The sequence below is a fragment of the Sceloporus occidentalis genome, unplaced genomic scaffold (genome assembly GCF_023333645.1).
Source record: "Sceloporus occidentalis isolate IW3139 unplaced genomic scaffold, rSceOcc1.0.p SCAF_4, whole genome shotgun sequence".
NCBI classification, from domain to species: Eukaryota; Metazoa; Chordata; class Lepidosauria; order Squamata; family Phrynosomatidae; genus Sceloporus; species Sceloporus occidentalis.
The window spans coordinates 201,221,996-201,240,712 of record NW_028316984.1 but is presented as its reverse complement, the minus strand read 5'-3'; the positions used below and the strand labels follow the sequence as shown (position 1 = coordinate 201,240,712).

The 18,717-nt window shown below is 39.4% G+C and overlaps 1 protein-coding gene across 3 annotated transcripts; it reads left to right on the top strand.

The window, feature by feature from the left end:
• Nucleotides 1-4,228: 4,228 nt before the first annotated feature.
• Nucleotides 4,229-9,913, top strand: LOC149315305 (ATP synthase subunit s, mitochondrial-like). Of its 3 annotated transcripts, XR_016281053.1 has the most exons (6): nt 4,331-4,738; nt 5,565-5,707; nt 6,351-6,559; nt 6,892-7,063; nt 8,751-8,995; nt 9,563-9,913. XR_016281053.1 is itself a non-coding variant. In XM_089522931.1 (5 exons), the coding sequence occupies exons 2-5, from the start codon at nt 5,601-5,603 to the stop codon at nt 8,863-8,865; spliced, it is 603 nt and encodes a 200-aa protein (XP_089379057.1). In that variant the 5' UTR covers nt 4,229-4,287; nt 5,565-5,600; the 3' UTR covers nt 8,866-9,913. The 3 variants fall into 3 exon arrangements, 2 of the variants coding, with proteins under 2 accessions (XP_089379057.1, XP_089379056.1); XM_089522931.1 differs by lacking the exon at nt 4,331-4,738 and adding an exon at nt 4,229-4,287 and having other exon boundaries at nt 8,751-9,913; XM_089522930.1 differs by having other exon boundaries at nt 8,751-9,913.
• Nucleotides 9,914-18,717: the final 8,804 nt, after the last annotated feature.

Here is an 18,717-nt window from a genome sequence, read left to right as displayed (position 1 = left end):
GAATGCCCTCCCCTTGGAGCCCTGACTGGCACCAACACTGGTTTCATTGAGGCACCATGTAAAGACATGGCTGTTTATTTAAACCTTTTGTTCTCTTGGATTTATCTCATAATGGAAATGTGCATAGTTTTGATATTCTTTTAAACTTTGAAACCTGTTGTAACTTGTTAGACATATTTCATATTTTCAGCCTATTAATTTTTTTTCGTCTTAAGCTGTGTATGGCACCTTTAGCTCTTTGGAGAAATGGCTGAATAGACAGTGGACCCTCCACATTCATTGGGGTTAGAGACACAAGACCCCCATGAAAATGGAAAAAACACAAATTAAAAACAACAACTATTTTTAACCTGAAAGAACCCTCTCTAGGAATCTCTAGGTCATCCAGTGCAATTCTGTGGTCAACATCTGCCAGACATTGACCACAAAATTGTAGGAGGACCCACAAAAGCCTAAAGAAGTGTTCTTTCTAGGAATCAACAGCCTCCAGAGCAACCTCTGGTGAAAGCTGGCCATAGAGTCATGGTGGAGAACCGTCCTAGGCAGTCTTAGAAAGAATATAATAATCAAATCTGTGAATAATCAAATCTGCAAAAGTCAAAGCCACAAATGTGGAGGGCAAACTGTAGATTTATTAAATAAACACTGCCCTGCCTTAAAAAGTTGGAAGGATTAGGAGATGTTGAATTATAAAGCACTTAAATGAATGGATACATAAACCTTATATACATGATAATTCTTATTATTCAGATGTGGGAGAAGGGGGAACGCTACTGTCATATACGCTGAAAAACATTAGGATTTTTAACCCAGAAAAAAAATGCAAATATATTAACTGACCAGAAATGCAGGTGTAAAAAGTTTTTCTTGTGAAGGTAACAAGTAGACACTATCTTGTACAAAACCATCTAGGAATTTAGAACTTAAGTGTGTGGAAAGAATATATATTTGATGAGCTCCCATTACTGGTAAGATGTTGAAAAATGACTTAATCCATTTAGGGAGCAATTTACCAATTACTAATCTTTCTAAGAGATCTGTTCAAAAGCAATTTATGTTAAAAGGACAAAAGACACCAAAAATCCCATACGGGTATTAAAGGAGTAACATAAAAATATCCTTGTACAGAAGACATTTATGATGGATTGTATCCAGTGGTTCCCAAACTTTGGTCCTCTAGATGATTTGGACTTCAGCTCCCATAATTCCTGATTGCTAGATACAATGGCCGGGGCTTCTGGGAGCTGAAGTCCAAAACAAATGCAGGACCAAAGGTTAGGGAATCAGTATTTAATACTGATATTAAGAATATACAGTATAATCATAGAATTGTAGAGTTGGAGGAGACCACAAAATCCAGAATATAAATCCAGAAGAAGGAGCACCAGGAAGTTAGAAACCCATGAGCAAAAATAAAACAGAAGGCTGTGAGGGGTTTTGTCAGATTCAGATCTCATACCTAACTCTTTCTCCTTTTCCAACACACCAAAAACGAGAGAAGGATGCCGCAGACTCAGCTCCCTGGCAGATGCCAGCCCCACAATCCCAGCGCCAATTACAGCAACATCAAAGGTGCTATTAAAAACGAGTTTGAAAAGAATAAACACAAGTTATGTTCTCCAAACCTGGAAAAAGTTCCTTATAGTAATTACCTATCCCAACCATTGCTGAGTTTTTACAACTTCAGTAACAATACTTGTCTCTAGCAGTAAATCCATAAGATAGTCAAGACACTATCATAGCCAGAGCCTTGCACTATGACTAGGCAGAACCAGGTTCAAATCCTTTCCCTTATGGGCTAGGAAACTCACTGCATCCGCACTACAGAAATAATCCAGTTTCACACCACTTTGGTCCAAAACACACTGTAGAAATCATCCAGTCTGAGACCACTTTAACTGCCCTGGCTGAATGCTAGTGAATTCTCACAACTGTAATTTTCAGTGTCATTTAGCCTTCTCTGTCAGAGAGCTCTGATGATGCAATAAACTTTCCCCAACACTGAGCCAGGGCAGTTAAAGTGGTCTCAAACTGGATGATTTCTGCAGTGTGTTTGGCCCTTATCACACGACGTTTTTTGCAACTCCAATCCGATGCCATTCTGGGCCCAACCATGCGAATTCATGTTATAACATGATAAATTATCACACACGATTGCTTTCTATGGGGAATCATTCCGAGGCCGATCCTAAGTCAATCCAAGGTCACTCCTGATGTAGGTGAATTTGGTGAACTAGTGAATTCACAAATCTTTCTCCAAGGTCAATTCGAATCCAATTCAAACTGGTCTTGGTGTGGAATGCAACTTTGCTTCGGTCTTGGTACACTCCCTCACAACCTCCAAGGTGCCATATTTCCCATGATGTGGCGCTGTAATTTTGCTCCATTTGCTTTGTTTGAGGGACTGACATGGAGGACACGTTCGGATACCTCAAGGAGGAATAGAGGGATGACACAGAGGACACGTTCGGATCTGGCTGTATGTATACTCAAGACTACACATGGCGGGCGTTGCAGACATTGCTAAATTGTTGAAATAGAGTAAATAGAGTAAAATATAGAATAAAATAGAAGGGAAGAAGAAAGGTGAAGCCATCATTCGTGTGAGGCTAGCATTCATGTGAAAATGGAACCAGGAAGCGGCCCCCTTCTTCACCCCAGAAGTGCAAAGGTTCACGATGCATTCAGAGCCCCACTGAGCATGCGCAAGGGTGCCAATTCGAATCGTTGAATCCGCATGGTATGTACTGGTTTGATCATTCTTTTTGCGCTTGCTCTGCTTTGCCTCACATGAATTGCCTTGGATTCGAATTGACTCTGCTTCCCCTTCCCTTCGAAATGGCTTTGGATTGGAGTTCCAATTTCAAGTGTGAAAAGGTCCTTTGGGATCTTTAATTGCCACGGTTCAACGCTATGGAATTTATTTTATTTTATTGCACTGTAGTTTATGATAATATCTTACTATTGCATTTTTAGTATTATATTTTAGTACTGTATTCTAGTATTGTTAGTATTTTATATTGAAGTAGTTATACATGTTTCATTCTATGGCAAAGTGCCATGTACATAAATGGCGCTATATAAATAAACGACAGTAGTGACAATAATTCAGGGAAATGCAGTTTTGTGAGGCACCGGGGCTATCCGACAGAGAAGGCTAATCATGTCAGAAAACTACAAGTCCCAGAGGTCCAAAGCACTTGGCCATGGCAGTTAAAGTGCTGTCAAACTGGGTTTATTTCTGCTATGCGGATGCAGCCACGGTGGGCTTGGGCCGGTCCGTATTGCCTAGACTACCTCACAGGGTTGTTGTGAGTATAGCACGGGATGAGTGGTTGAGAAGATGAAGTGTTGCCTTAATCTCCTTGCAGGGAACGGCGAGTTAAAATGAAATGATGTCCGTCTGTAGAGCGATAGAAATCCAAAATCAGAAATCATGAAATAGGAACAAACCTATGATGTCCAGAGAGATATAATAACTCTTATCTCCTTACGCTCTGGACTTTGGACTAAGAGGAAACAGCAGCAACAGAAACAGGGCAAATTTCAGCTCCGACTCGCATCTGTTTCTCCTTTTTCCCTTCGTCCATTTCCTCTCTTCTTTGTTTTGAGTAGTTATTAATCTGTTTTTATATATCTCTGGGAACTTAAGTAAAATGAGGGGCCTGGAGAGAAGATATTCATTTGATTATTGTGCTTATTGGTCATATTTATTTGTATCCGGCTCTTTTTCCCAGGACTGGGGCTCAGAGCGGCTTCACAGCATTATTAAAAACAGTGCAATAGAAACATTAAAATTACATACAATTAAATAATAATAATAGTAATAATAATAGGTACATTGAAAAGGAATTAAAGTATTACAGTATTAAAACAGATGGTTATTAAAATAATAAAACATATTTTCTTAAAAAGATAAAACTATAAATAATGTAGTTCATTGTGGCCCCAGAGCTCTCTGACGTAAAAAGGCGGGATGTCTCACAAAAACTACAATTCCCAGAATGCCCTAGCACTGAGCCAGGGCAGTTAAAAACGGTCTCAAGCCGGATTATTTCTGCGGTGGGTTTTGGGACACAGGTCCACAACTGGAGAAACAGCCCAGTTTCAGACCCCTTCAACGGTCCTGGCTCAGTGCTAGGGAACCCTGGGACTTGTAGTTCGCTGTGGCCCCAGAGCTCTCTGACAGGGAAGGCTCAGTGTCTCGCAAAACTACAAAACTTCCCATGATTCCCTGGCAGTGATCCAGGGCAGCTGAAAACGGCCTCAGAGCGGGTTATTCCTGCGGTGTGTTTTGGACTCAAGTAAAGCGAATCCCGGGAAGCGTCGTTCAATGTGTCCCCAGAGCTCTCTGGCAGACAGGGAAGGCCCACCGCCTCAATGAAAAACTACAACTCCCATGATGCCCCAGAGAGCCCTGCGGTCCCAAATGGGTTGCTTCGTTCTGCGGCGTGTTTTGGACCAACGGCCCTCCCTCTCACCGCCTCCTCCTCCTCCTCCTCCTCTCGGTCTTCGGGCCGCCTTCGCCGCTGCTGAGGGCCCGGGAGGGAAGCGGGGCCCGAGGGCGCGGACAGAACCGGGCCCAGGCTGCTAGGCCCCAAAGCCAGGGCCTGACGGGCGCCATGTTGCCCGTCGCCGCCTTCGTCGTCGCCGGTGTCTCCTCCTCCTCCTCCTCCTCCTCCTTTTCCTCCTCCTTGATTGAGGCGGGGGCAGGACGAGGCCCGACGACGGCCAGGCGGTAGGCCTCCCTCCCTCCCTCCCTCCCTCCCTCTCTCTCGGCCTTAAAGCGTTACTCTTTGGGGGCTTCTGACCCAAAACGCCCCTTTGGAGCATTGGGGGGGGGGGGGAATTAGGGAATTTATACCTCTATGGGTGCGTCCACACTGGAGAAATAACCCGGTTTGGCACCGCTTTAACTTTTTTTGGAATTCTGGGAGTTGTCGTCCTTTGACAGAGAAGGCTAAATGTCTCACGGAACTACAGTTCCCAGAATTCCCTAGCATTGGACCATGGCAGTTAAAGCAGTCCCAAGACACACTGCAGAAACAATCCAGTTTGAGACCGCTTTAACTGCCCCGGCTCAATGCTAGGGAATCCCCAGAATCCATATCATCATAATAGTAATAATAATAATAAGGTTTTATTTATATGAGGACCAAGGCGGCTTACAGCATCGAGTAACAAAATACATAGATACAACATACAGTTAAAATACACCTCGTTAATTCCCTTAATTGTGGTCACATTTTTATGAGGCGAAACATGGACAGGTTTTCGAGATCTGAAGACAACCTCCAAAGGTCACATATTTCTGTGCCCCTTTGTTTGATGTAATAAACATATTATTTATTATTATTGATTACGTTTATTTCTGTAGCCCCATAGGCTTTACATATTCCCACAATACAGATTTTGGGGTTTCAGTTTGACAAGTCACTCTCTCTTTATAGCCTTTGCCAGGCTTCTGTGTGAGCAATAAAGGGATAGATTCAGTGTGTGCTAACCTCTGTTTTTAACTTTAATTCCAGTTCTGGTCATATATATGTATATTATTCCTTATACAGAAACCCACAGAGCTGAGACCATTAAGAAGCTGCACAATGCTGACGGAAGCTTTGGCACGGCAAGCAAACGTATGGAAGAAATTGACCTCCTCCTGTGATGGGCGCCGGCATTTCTGGGGCTGGCTAAACAGTGTTTTCAACAAGTAAGAGCACAAAGCAAGAATAAATAACAGTGGCCAGTATTCTACATCATATTCTGCAATGGCCAGTATTCCATAATACTTACATTAAACAGTATTCTTCTGGCCCAAACCTTCCCCCTCCTCCCCCAAAATCTGACAAGAAATGTCATTCCCTCATAACCCAGTTGCCAGCCAAATGGATCTCCTCCCAATGCAGCTGATGCCCATTAAAGTAGGTGAGAGGAGTTATGACCATGGCAATGGTGGCACAATCATGATTAAGTTGTGACTGTAACTCCCCCTCTCACCTACTTTACTGGGCATTAGCTGTATGAGGAGAATGAGATCTCTTCAGTTGGCTATTGGAACATGGGTGAATGGCGTTTCTGTCAGGTTTTGAGGCATGAGGGTTCAGACTAGGAGAGGGTACTTAGTTAAGTTTGTGGTTGTGTGTCCTCAAGTCATTTCTGACTTATGGTGGCCCTAAGGCAAGGTTTTCTGGGGCTGAGAGTGTGTGACACACTCATATTAAATCCAGAGTTTTTAGACTCTTTAGAGTCACATTTTCTTTGACACAAAGGTATGACTTCCCACTTCCCTTGCTTCCATCATTTGAAGATGTTGAATGCTTTGAAAAGAACTGTCTCTGTCTCCTCATTGACAGGGTAGACTACGAACGGATCCAGGCTGTTGGCCCAGACAGAGCAGCTTCGGAGTGGCTCCTTCGGTGTGGAGCATTTGTACGATATCATGGATTTGATAAATGGCAGCAAGATTACAATGGCCTCCCTACAGGGCCATTAGGAAAATATAAGATACAAGCAATAGATGCCACAGAATCTTGCATCATGTATAAAGGATTTGATTATTTAGGTAAGTACTGTAGTTAAGACTTGACTGGGCATATTATAAATCCATTTCCCCCCTTCAAAAATCCAGGTGAGTTACATGATAGAGCACTGCTGTTCCCATTACTCACCCTAACCCAACCAGGCTCCCTTCAGTTGTTACTCCAGCTCTGTGCAGCTTACAACAAATTAAAAAACACATTGTTGCAAATGGTGGAGTTGTGTGCTCCTTGTAGCCAGCCCCAGTTAGCAATCTGGCTGCTGCTCTTTGGACCAGCTGAAGTTACAGAACATTGTCATCATCATTGTTGTCGTTGTTAAACTGGATGTTATCAGTAAACATTTTGTCTGTTTCAGATGGCCTGGAACATGTTGAGGAAATCAAATTTTGCAAGTGCATGTACATCCAAGATGACTGCTTACAGCGGCTCAGTGAGACCCAAAGCTTGCAGAAAAGTCTGCTACGCCTGTGGATAATTTCCTGTGGGAACGTCACAGACAAAGGTGTCATTGCATTGAATAAGCTCAGGTAGGCAAGCAATCTAAAGATGGTCATGTTTTTTCCAAGCCACAATGCCTGCTACATGTCCACATGCTTTTTCATATAGTCAACACGAAATAGAGCCTCTGAGAGCTATAACTGAGCCAGTGTCTCCAGGCAAATGTTTGGTGTTGGGAAACATCAGTCAGATGGATAGAATTATATTGTAGAAGAGAAAATATTCCTAGTCTAACTGGCTTTTTACTGTGGATGTTCTCAATAGCTTCCTAGAACTTCTTGGTTTGTTGTCATGAAATACACTCTCTTTCTATGGCTTAGCACCCTCAAAAGGGTGCTAATGGGGAGAAATTCACATTTCAAAACAATTTTATATGTGTGTAACTTTATTGCAAGTTCAGGTAAGGGTATTACAAAACAATCATGTACATACCTGTTGTTGTGTGCCTTCAAGTCATTACTCACTTATAGTGACCCTAAGGAGAACCTGTCACAGGGTTTTCTTGGCTAATTTCTTCAGAGGGTTTTTTTTTTTTAAATTTTTATTTATATACCGCCCTTCCAACAGATCAGGGCAGTTAACAACAGGTTAAAAACAGTGGTAAAATACATCAATACATCCAAATTCAATAAAAAACAGAAAAAACAGAAAAGCCCCGAGTTAGCCAGTCCCCTTGCCAGTGAAGAGGAAGGAGGCCCATTGGATTTTAGTCGGGGAATGCAATGCAGAAAAGGAAGATCTTTAGATCCCTTCTAAATTGGGCCAGGGAGGTGGCCGAGCGGAGCTCTATGGGCAGCGTATTCCAGAGGGCCGGGGCAGCGATGGAGAATGTCTTCCTAGTAGTGGAGACAAGGCTAGCCCCGGGAACCCTAAGTAGTTGCTACCCAGATGTTCTGAGGGTGCGGGACGGAATGTATGGGGAGAGGCGGTCCTTCAGATATCCTGGGCCCAAGCCTTTTAGGGTTAACAATGCCATCCTCTGAGACTGAGTGTGTGACTTGGATAACTACAGTGCGCCTGTTTCATATGCTGAAAGCTGCACGGGGAGAAGGGGTGGTGTGTCCCATAGGGAACAGTGGAGTGTGTGCCCATGGCGCGCATGTGCGCGCCACCACACCGCCGCATGCACGAGCCTCATTAATTTAAATGGGGCTCATGCATAGGCGGAATTCTCTTTATGCGGGGTAGTCCAGAACGGATCCCCCACATAAAGAAAGGGCGACTGTACTCAATAGTAAGTTCAGTGGAACTTATGTTTGTATATGCCTTCAAGTCACCTATTGACTTATTGTGACCCCATTAATTTCACCAGTTTTTCTTAATCAAGAAATACTTAGAGGTGGTATGCCATTATCTTCTTCTGTGATATAGCCTACAGCAGTTAGTATTCCTTGGTGGCCACCCATCCAAGTACTACCCAGGCCTGACCCTACTTAGTTTCCAAGACCAGATAAAATCTGATACCTAGGGTATTTATGTTGTTGATGGGGCTTACCTTTGAGTAAAAATGTACATAAAGACATAAGCTTGGGTTTACTGTACCGTAGTTGTCTCATGTATTCATAAATGTTTTCATGAATATATCTTGACTCTAAAGCCACAGGGCTATTCTCTTGTATACTGCTGTATGTACATATTTCAGTGGATTGCCTTTTCCTTCCCAAAGTATTTTGCTAAATGCAGTCTTCCTTCTCCTGTAACTTTTATTTTATACAGTAACCTTGAATATTTGTTCCTGAGTGACTTACCTGGGATAAAAAACAAAGAAACCACGACACAGATCCTTAGGAAATCAATGCCAGCACTGAAGCTGGAGTTAGACTTGGAATAAAGGCAGTGCTATACTGTTTGGCTTTTATTGCATATTTACATCTGATGGAGACATAAAAAGACTTTTGGATTTGGAGCAAGGATTAGCTACCCAGCTCACTGCTGTCTATACTGCAGCTCTTCATTATCAGGTAGGGGTTTAACAGCCTTTGCAGCTTGAGAGACACTAATGGGGTGGTGCAATAGATGGATGTAGGCAAGGCCCTGATCTCTCCTACTATATGAGGATGTGAAACATTTAAGTTTTCTATTTGGTCAAGGTTCTCATGAGATGTACGAACATTTCTTAGTGGAACTTTTCATTGATGAAGTTGGTTTTAGATGCTAAATCCAGAAGCTGTTGGCACCTAAGATCCACATTAGAGACAAAGTCCTATGAACTAACTCACAGAAAAGATTTGTCTTATGCACAGTCACCTTAAAACGTTTGGAGATGCTATAATTTCTGTTTGGAGATGCTATAATTCAAAACACCTACTTGGATGTTTTGCCTCACATTTCCAAGAAGGAAAGCACATTATTTAGTAATCTACAGAGTAAATTATACAATCAAATGTTTGGTGAAGAGTCAGAGAGAGGGGGATGTGATAAGAAAAGACCAAGTAATCAGAATCCTCATTCTAGTTTTGTTCAAATAAGTCTGGCATGCACTGTTTGAATGCAGAGCTGAAATGTATATGATGTGATTTTTCTGAGAGGAAGGAGCCACTGGTACAAACTACCCAGAGGAAAGGTCCTTGCTGTCGTCAGGCATGGAGGTTCGTAGAGCTTGGCACTTCTTGTGCACTTCCAGGGAAGGTGCTCTTCTTTTGGTGTTTGATGCAGTAACATGGAAGGCTCTTTGCATCATTATGTGAGAGGCCAAGAATCCAAAGCCGAGATCAGTTCATACCAGATCAAGGCATGCAAGACTCAGAGACTACAGAGGAAAAGGCAGTAAAAACTTGAAAGCGAAGATCACTGTTGTCATCTTTTCTTATATAAAATGCTTTGACAACTTTTCTTTCTAAGTGGTATGACTTTAATAAAATAAACAGCATTTATTCTGAGCTTTTTGATTGCCTTTTGCTTCAGTGCTTGGGTAGAACCAAGAAGTCTTTAGATTTGGACAAAAGAATCTTAATGGGGTCAAAGTGTTCAGCTGCTATTTTTAAATGTAAGGTTGGGGAAAGTGGCCTGTGGGTTATATGCAGCCCCTGGGTCATTTTTGGGTCTCCCCATGTCTTTTTTTCTGAAACAAAAAGTGAGCTTAAAGTGGCCCTCCCTCACTTTTTTGTGAAGTATATGGCCCTTCAAGGCTAACGTAGCCCCATTGGGCTAATGTGGCCACATAACCTTCCAAAGTTGCTAAACCCGGTCTTAATGGGAGACAGAGTGGCTGCAGATATACCTAGAATTCTGTAGTACAAGGGAGTTGGTGGGGAGTGATACACCTTATCTGCGCAGGTAAGAAACAGGGGTTACTGATTTTCTACAGAAATCTTTGGCCAGAATCCTCTCACTCGCTTACGCTTGTGTAAGTTCTCTCACACTTTTGTTCAATGTGGAATGGCTGTCTTCAGTCTAGGGCTGCAGAAGCTGAATTTCACATGTGGTGCCATTGCAGATAGCAGATGTGCATATTTACATATACATTTGGTTGCAAATCACAATTCACTAATGACTAAGCGATGTGCAACCACTGTAACTCTGAACATAAGGTTATGCTCCATCTCCTCAATGTAGAATCTCGGCCAGTTATGTTTCGTATATAAAAACCATGTGTATTTTTTTATTATTATAAAAATTCTATTGAATTAAAAAAGCAAACACATTAACTAACATACAAATCACAAACAACACATACAACATAATACATATAATATTCACATATTAAACATACCTTATCTTGTTCAATATCTTCCTAACTTCTTTTCTTTCCTTCTTTATCATTCCAGTTTCCTATCCTATTCTTCCACCTATTCTATTGTTCTCTTTCCTTATTCCTTCCTCTATCATTCCCTTCCACCCTCTCCGTATGTGATTCTATCACCTACTACTGTTCATCACTGAACTTTCCTTCATTTACTCTAACCTTCGACGACATTCTAAAACTTTCTTGCTTCCATTCAAACAACTTCCTCTCCTTTAAATGCTGATTGCTTTATTTCATCTTAATTCTGAATTTCTTCTACTAGCACTTTGTACCTTCACTTACATTTTTACATTCGTAAACTGTGTATAATTATCACGTAAAGATTGTCTAATCCCTATCCTACATTTTGAAACTTAATTAAATCCACTTTTTCTCACACGATTCCGGGTATATATTCAGGCTATAATAAAATTACTGACGTTTACCTTAGTGGTGTATTATGTATTCCAGATCTTTCCTAAATATTCTGTCACCTTTTCCCATGTTTGATCAACCTCATTTATTGTATCTCCTCTTAATATTAAAGTTAATTTATCCATCTCTATAGCCTCGTGTAGTTTCATTAACCAAACTTTTCTTTCAGGGATGTCTTCTGTTTTCCATTTTTGCGCTTGGGTTATCCTTCCTAAAGTGATCGCATAATAAAGAATTTTACCATACTCTTTCTCTATGTCGCCATTTACCATATTCAGTAAACACATTTCAGGCAATTTCTGTAATGTAATGCCTATCATTTCAGACAATGAAGTATTTATCATATCCCAGTATTTCCCTATCTCTTTGCAAGACCACCAGCAGTGGAAGAAAGTGCCCTGTTCCTTTTTGCATTTCCAACAAAGGGAGGACTTATTTTTATATATTTTAGAGAGTTTTTCAGGAGTTAAATACCATTGGAGATATATTTTATAATAATCTTCTCTCATTCTTTGTGGGGCCAAATATTTAGAGATATTATGCCATGTTTTTTCCCATTTTGCCAAATCTAGGCTATGACCAATGTTTCTTGCCCATTTTATCATTGCGTCTTTAACCACCTCTGTCTCCAGTTTTTCCTGTAGCAAAATCTTATAGCGTTTCCCGATCATTCCTTTTGTATTTGAGGTAATGATCTTAAAAATTTCAAGTTCCTTATCTTTTCCCATGAACCCTATGTTTCTCTTGTCCATTTGATATCTCCGCAATTTGTCTATAAGGAAACCAATTAATTTTGTGATCTTCTCTTGCTAACTCTTCTTGGGATTTTAATTTCGTCTCCCCTGCATATCTTTTCAGTAAGATCTTATATGTAAGCCAATTTTCATCCTGTATCATTTCCCTTCTTTGAAAAGCCTCTTGTGGGGAGACGCAGTCCGGTAATTTCATCATTATTCTTTTTTTGTATCTTTTCCATACATCCAATAAAGATCTTCTAATGCAGTGATTATTAAAATTTTTGTTCAGTTTCTCTTTTCCATAAACAAGATAGGTGTGCCACCCATAACACTTCACCTTCCAAAGCTAATAAACTATTGTCTCTAAGGGCTATCCATTCCCTCAGCCCAATTAAGCAACATGCATCATAATATAATTCTAAACCCGGAACCCCAAAGCCACCCCTCAGTTTCGAGTCTTGTAAAAGTTTTAGGCGAACGCGAGGTTTTTTCCCTTCCCACAGAAAGGATGTTATTTCCTTGTCCCAGTTTTTGAATGTTTTCCTGGCAATTGGGATTGGAATCATTTGAAATTGAAAAATTAGTTTTGGGAGTATTAACATTTTAACTGCTAGGATTCTACCTAGAAATGAGAGTTTTGCTCTACTCCATCTCCCTAAATCTTTCTTGATTTCATTCCATAAAATCTTGTAATTTTTTCCAAAGAGATTTATATTACTCAAATTTATTCCTAAATATTTCACTGATTTCTGAATTTTTATTCCCATTAAAATATACAGTTCTGTCTCCTCCATTTTTGATGTATTTTTAGTTAGGAAAAATGATTTATCTTTGTTTAATTTACATATTGCCAAATTCATCAATCTTTTTTACCAGACGTTCTGCACTTAAATTTGGTTCATCCAATATTATTGCTAGGTCATCTGCATAAACTCTGATTGTAAAGTTATGTTTTTTAAATTTTTAGTCCTCTAATTTCATTCTCTTCTTTGATATTTTTAATTAACATTTCCATCTCCAGGACAAACAATAAAGGGGACAATGGACAACCTTGTCTAGTACCTCTTTCAATTTGAAAACGTTGAGTTCTTTGACCATTTACACAGACCCACACTTTTTGGTTTTTGTAAATTTCCTTTATCCATGTTCCGAATTTGTTTCCTAATTTCATTCTGTGTATAATTTCATATATAATCTCCCAGCTCACAGTATCGAAAGCCTTTTCAAAATCTGCAAATAATATTCCTAATTTCCTATGACCATGTTGCTGATAGGATTCTAGAATATGTAATATTATTCTTAGGTTATCTCCCATCCAGGAGAAACCCCCTTTGATCAACATTTACCCATTCTTGCATATATTTTTTTAGTTTATTAGCCAATATGTTTGAAAAAAATTTGTAGTCCAAATTAAGAAGAGAGATTGGCCTAAAATTTTTAGGATCTGTTAGATCTTTACCTTCTTTTGGTATAATAACTATGTTTGTCTCTTTCCAGGATGGAGGGATTCCTTCTTTTAATATGGCATTCATAGTCACTTTCAGGGGGTAACCAATTTGTCTAAAAAGTTTTATAGAATTTCGAGGTGAAACCGTTGGGACCTGGGGCCTTCCCGTCCTTACAACTCTTTATTGCCTCAGTATTCTCTTCCGTGGTAATATCTTCGTTTAATTTTTGAAACTGTGCTTCCAATGGAGTGCTGAATTTGATTCTATCCAAATATTATTTAATATTTCCCATTTCTTTCAGTTGTGGTTTATACATGTCTTTGTAGTATTCTTGGAAAACCTCTTTAATTTCTTCATTTTGAACAAGTGTCCCATTTTTTGTCCTAATCTCTGTTATTATAGAGTTGTCTTTTCTTTCTTTTAATCTTAGGACCAACCATTTCCCAATTTTATTCGAGTGTTCAAATGTAGTTTGCTTTGCCCATTTAAAGTTCTTTCCTATTTCTGTTGTATTCTCAAAATCAATTTGCTTCTGTATTACTTTTATTTCCTCGATCAATTTTTTATTAGATGGCTTTCGTTGTAATATTTTTTCTTTTTCTTCTAGCTTCTTCGTTAACTGTATTAAGTTTCCTTGTTTCCTTCTTTTCATTTGAATGCTTTGTTGTATTAAATGACCTCTAAAAACGGCTTTACTAGCCTCTCATATCGTTATTGTGTTTATTTCACCAGGTGTGTTTTCTTTAAAATAATGGGTAATAACATGGTGCTAGAAATGATATCTTTCTCTTGAAGTAGTTCCTCATTTAATTTCCAAGTATAATGTTTCCCCTTGCCTTTTAGATGGATAACCACAGGGTTATGATCGGAAATTGTCCTTGGAGATATTTCTCCTTTAATTGCCTGGTTAATCAGTGGTTTAGATAAAAAACACATGTCAATTCTAGAGAGCGAGTGGTGTCTCCCTGAAAAAAAGTATACTCCTGCTTGTTTTTATATAAGTGTCTCCAACCATCATATAAGTCCAGATTCTGTACCATGTTAAAAAAGGACTTAGGTAATTTTCCTTGACTTTCCTCAATTGTCATAGCTGATTTTCTGTCCAATTTCGGTTCTAACACATCATTAAAGTCTCCTATAATTATCACATTTGAGTAATCATATTCAGAAATTTTATTATGCAGTTTCTTGTAAAACTTACTCTTATTTATCTGGGGGCCATATAATCCTACTACCAAAATGGTTTCTTTCTCATATTTTATCTTGTTGTATGTATGTAGATTTTAAAATTTTATTGAATTGTATGCTTATTTATGATCACTATGTAAACCGCTTTGATCAGATGGAAAAGCGGTATAGAAATAAAGTTTTATTATTTATTATTATTACAACTCCCAAATAGTAACCTTCCGTATCATTGAAAATTTCTTTCGGTTTTAAATTTTCTGAGGCATAGATGACCACTCCTTTTTTCCTGTTTTTAGCCACCGAAATGAATTCCTTCCCTAATTTCTGAAATCTTAAAATATTTCTTATCTTTATTTTTAATATGTGTTTCCTGCAGACAAATTAGGTCATAATTTCCTTTACCCAAAGCATGAAATATTTTTTTCTGTTTGATTGGGGAATTCATGCCTTTCACATTCCATGTTATAATCCTCATTTTCCCTTTTATTTTCTGAAAAAGTGGATCCAAAAAGTCAATTCAGTTTAATAAATTTTTCACTTTAACTTAACTCCACTGATTTATTAAAAAAATAATTTCTCACTCATGTCCAGCACCTAATTCTTCTTCTTTACCTGTTGCTCCTTCTCCTGTCTGTAATTCTTCCTTCCCTAGATTCTCCTTCATCTTCTTCCTCGCCTTTCGTACTTATGTCTTTCCTGCTGTCTTCAATTTCTTTCCCATATTTCTCCCAGAACTCCTGAGCTCTTTCTACTGAATGTAGGCTAAATTGTCTTTGTTTCCACGTTACTGAAAGACTTTCTATTTCCACCCATCTATAAGAGACTCTATATTTCTTCAGGAGTTCTGTTAGAAATCTGTATTCTTTCCTCCTTTTCAAAATCTTCGGGGGTATGTCTTTGTAAATATGAATCTTGTTCCCTTGTATAACCAATCTCGTCTTGTGGTTTTTCTGTAATATCTCATCTTTCGTCCTTTTTCTTACCCAGTAAATCACGATATCCCTCGGGAGGTTTCTTTCCTTTGCAACCTTAGAGTTCAACCTATATATACATCCGCTCCATCTCCCAACTAAACTGTTGAGCTGACTTGTCCATGTATTTAGCTAAAATGGGAGTCAGAAATTCGCATAAGTCTTCATTAGGTTGTTCTAGAACACCTCTTAATTTTAAGCATGTTTCTGTTTTAATTGCATTTTTAAAGATGCCTCCTATTCTTCTAATTGTGTAGCGGATAATTCTTCTACTTTCCAGTTTCTTTGCCGTAGATTCTAACTTCTCAATTTTACCTGTGATTTTTGTTACATCCTTATTAATCTTGTCTAAGTCCTGTCTAATTAATTTAGTTTCTGATTTTAATTCTTGAGTCATTTCTTCTCTTGATTCCCTTATTTCTTGTTGAAGTTCCATCTGTGATCTTTTTATCGCCTCCATTATTTGATTAAATTGGTAGTTGTTTTTGGATCCTGTTTCCAATGAGGGTCTCCTTTGATTTGCTGCTTTGGCTGCCATGTTCCTTGAGATCATCAGTATATTTTACCTTTCCCTTGTTTAGTACTCTTTACTTCCTGTTATCTAAAATTGACTTCTTTCCTTTAATAACTGCCAATAAATGTGTATATACATTTGTAGATAACTTAGTACACTTTCAATGTGTTTCTTATATCCTGTAATTAAATCTGGATTGTTTTAGGTTTGAGCTATTTTATACATTTGCACTAATTTTAGGTCAAAAGTGAATTCTGTATGGCCACTAGCCGCTAGATGTCTACCTAAGCTTGCTATATCTTTGTTTACCTGGATAGTTATTATTTACATACACCTTATCTAGCCTCTGCAGCTGTGGCCTCTTTATCACTATTGTGGTGTCGTGTCAATATTATACAGGTGTTACAAATATCTCTTTGGAAAACTCTTTTTTATACCTTCGACCCTTAAACAGTTATATAATTGTTACCTTGTTTAATGATTATTATCTCTTTGCTCTTCTCCCTTTAGTTCCTACAGCTGAGATCTGTTAAGCAAGAGAAGGCCAATAAAAATAAACATCAAATTTGTCTAGATTGTCTAACTCTGTTAAGTAAGGAAGCAAGCAGAAAAGGGCACTTTGTATTCCAAACTAAAAAAGATTTGAATCTAAGTTCCTCAATTTGTCCTCTATGAAAAGTACCCAAATGAATTGTTTAACTTATACAAATGTAATAATTATCGTCAGAAAATTCAGAGTTATTCCTAATGAGTCGAAATTCAGCAAGCACTTAAATTAAACACTCTTATGAAGCTATACTTATATTATGCTTGTAGACGTTAGTTCAAATATTCCCAATATTCCCCCCTCTCTTCTGCCACCGTCCTCTATGTGATCCGACTCTCTGTTTTCCACTGCTTCACCTCAAATTGAAAGTTCTTTTAATGTTTAGCAATTGTTACAATGGATCTTTTGCACAAATCACAAACAAAGGAAAAGGAAAGGTAAGCGAGAACTGATAGGCACTGGGATTTTCTTAAAGAAGGTCGGTGGTCCTCTAAGGAAAATGTTCCATAAACCGGAAAACAGTCCTACATATGTCCGGGCGACAAGAACAGTCTGAGTCCGCGTCAGTGCAGAAAAAGGGGGGAAGGCAAGTGGCACCAAATAAGAGTCAGAAAAAGGAAAACCAAGTAAGTGTCTCAGATCCAGTCTATCTTCCACAGTGAAGCCTTATGAAGTTAATAAATTAAGGTCCAGTAAGCCTTAATGTCCGGGAGATGAGGGGGAAAGGGGAAATCTCCAAGTCAAACCACTCCAATTCCAACCTCCTTTCTCCACTCTCCTCCTTTGCTCCTCTCCTCCATTCTTCTTCTCCTTCCTGATCTCAACCTCGGCTTCCTGAATCCCGTATTATTCAGCTACGTAAATCTTCTCAATCAAATTCTCAGTCCCGATATCGTTTCCTTTCTCTCCTGCTTTCACTCAAAAACTGACGGACCTGATTCTACAATCTCTCTTTAGGCGTTCTTAATTTGGAGTCGTCAGTGAAGTTGTAAATGGACAGCCGCTACCACAATAAGTAAAGGAGCTTGTTTAAATAGTTGCAAAATGTAATTTAAAAGGGGTGTCTGCAGTTCGTGTGCCATAAAACGGCTGCCTTTTGCGGACGTGGCTTACTCTACCTTCTCTCCCTTCCCCCCTCTCTCTGATCCTCCACTCCTCTTCTCTCGGGTTGGTATTATGGCGAGACGCCCGGGGTTTTTAGGGGTCTTGAAGGCTGATAGTGAGTCCCTCTGTTTCCCCTCAACTTCGGAGGTTATATCTCGATCATTGATAACACTCCCGACTGGACTAGTCCCCGCAGTTGGCAAACACCTCGCGGAGCCAACTCTTTGAAGTGTTTAATGAACTGCCATGCCACCGGAAGCAAAAACCATGTGTATTTTTGAACATAAAAAAGTAAAAGATTTTGGCAAAATGCTTAGCATATTTACTGCTGCTATGTTCCTCTTTCAGGAGTTTCTTAGCATCAGAAAAGCATTATTTTACAGAGGAAATTAATATTAACAAATATCTTGGCTATTGAAGACCGATCTGAGGAAGCAGATCTGTTCCTTGCCTCCACTTACACACTACTTGGACTGTAGAAACAAATAACCTGAGAAAAATGCTTGAAGGCTCATTCTCCTAAAGAAGATCCAGATTGACAACTGGGGGAGGCATGTTACAGTACTGTAATTTAGATGTGGGCTGGAATTCCTGATCAGTCGCAGTTATGAATATGTAATGACTGGTTTGTATTCACAATTGCTACATATTCAATAGAGTATGGAATATGCAGGGATCATGAATATCCCCCAATCTGGATTTAGCAGGCAGTAATCGCTGAGAGCAAAAGGGATCTGCTCACATGTCGATCGGGATGCAGTACACTGATGTTTCCACTCCTCTCCTGCAAGTGATCTCTGATGTGCAGAGGAACTGTGACAAGCACCTGAGCAATCTGAGATGCTGGAGGGATAGTGGATGAGAATGGCTGCTGCATCCCAATCGACAGGAGCAGACTACTGTTGCTGGCAGTAGTTACTGCCTGGCAAGTCCATATTTTTTTTTGGGGGGGGGGGGGTCGGGCCAGGTGACACTACTTAGGTATGTAATGTTCTTACTAGCTACATAGCTGATC

Excerpts from the sequence above, each read along its gene's own strand:
- LOC149315305 (XM_089522931.1), top strand. The coding sequence starts at position 5,601 with ATGCTGACGGAAGCTTTGGCACGGCAAGCAAACGTATGGAAGAAATTG. Across the intron at positions 5,708-6,350 it reads CTAAACAGTGTTTTCAACAA|GGTAGACTACGAACGGATCC; the intron begins GTAAGAGCACAA and ends CCTCATTGACAG. Across the intron at positions 6,560-6,891 it reads TAAAGGATTTGATTATTTAG|ATGGCCTGGAACATGTTGAG; the intron begins GTAAGTACTGTA and ends TGTCTGTTTCAG.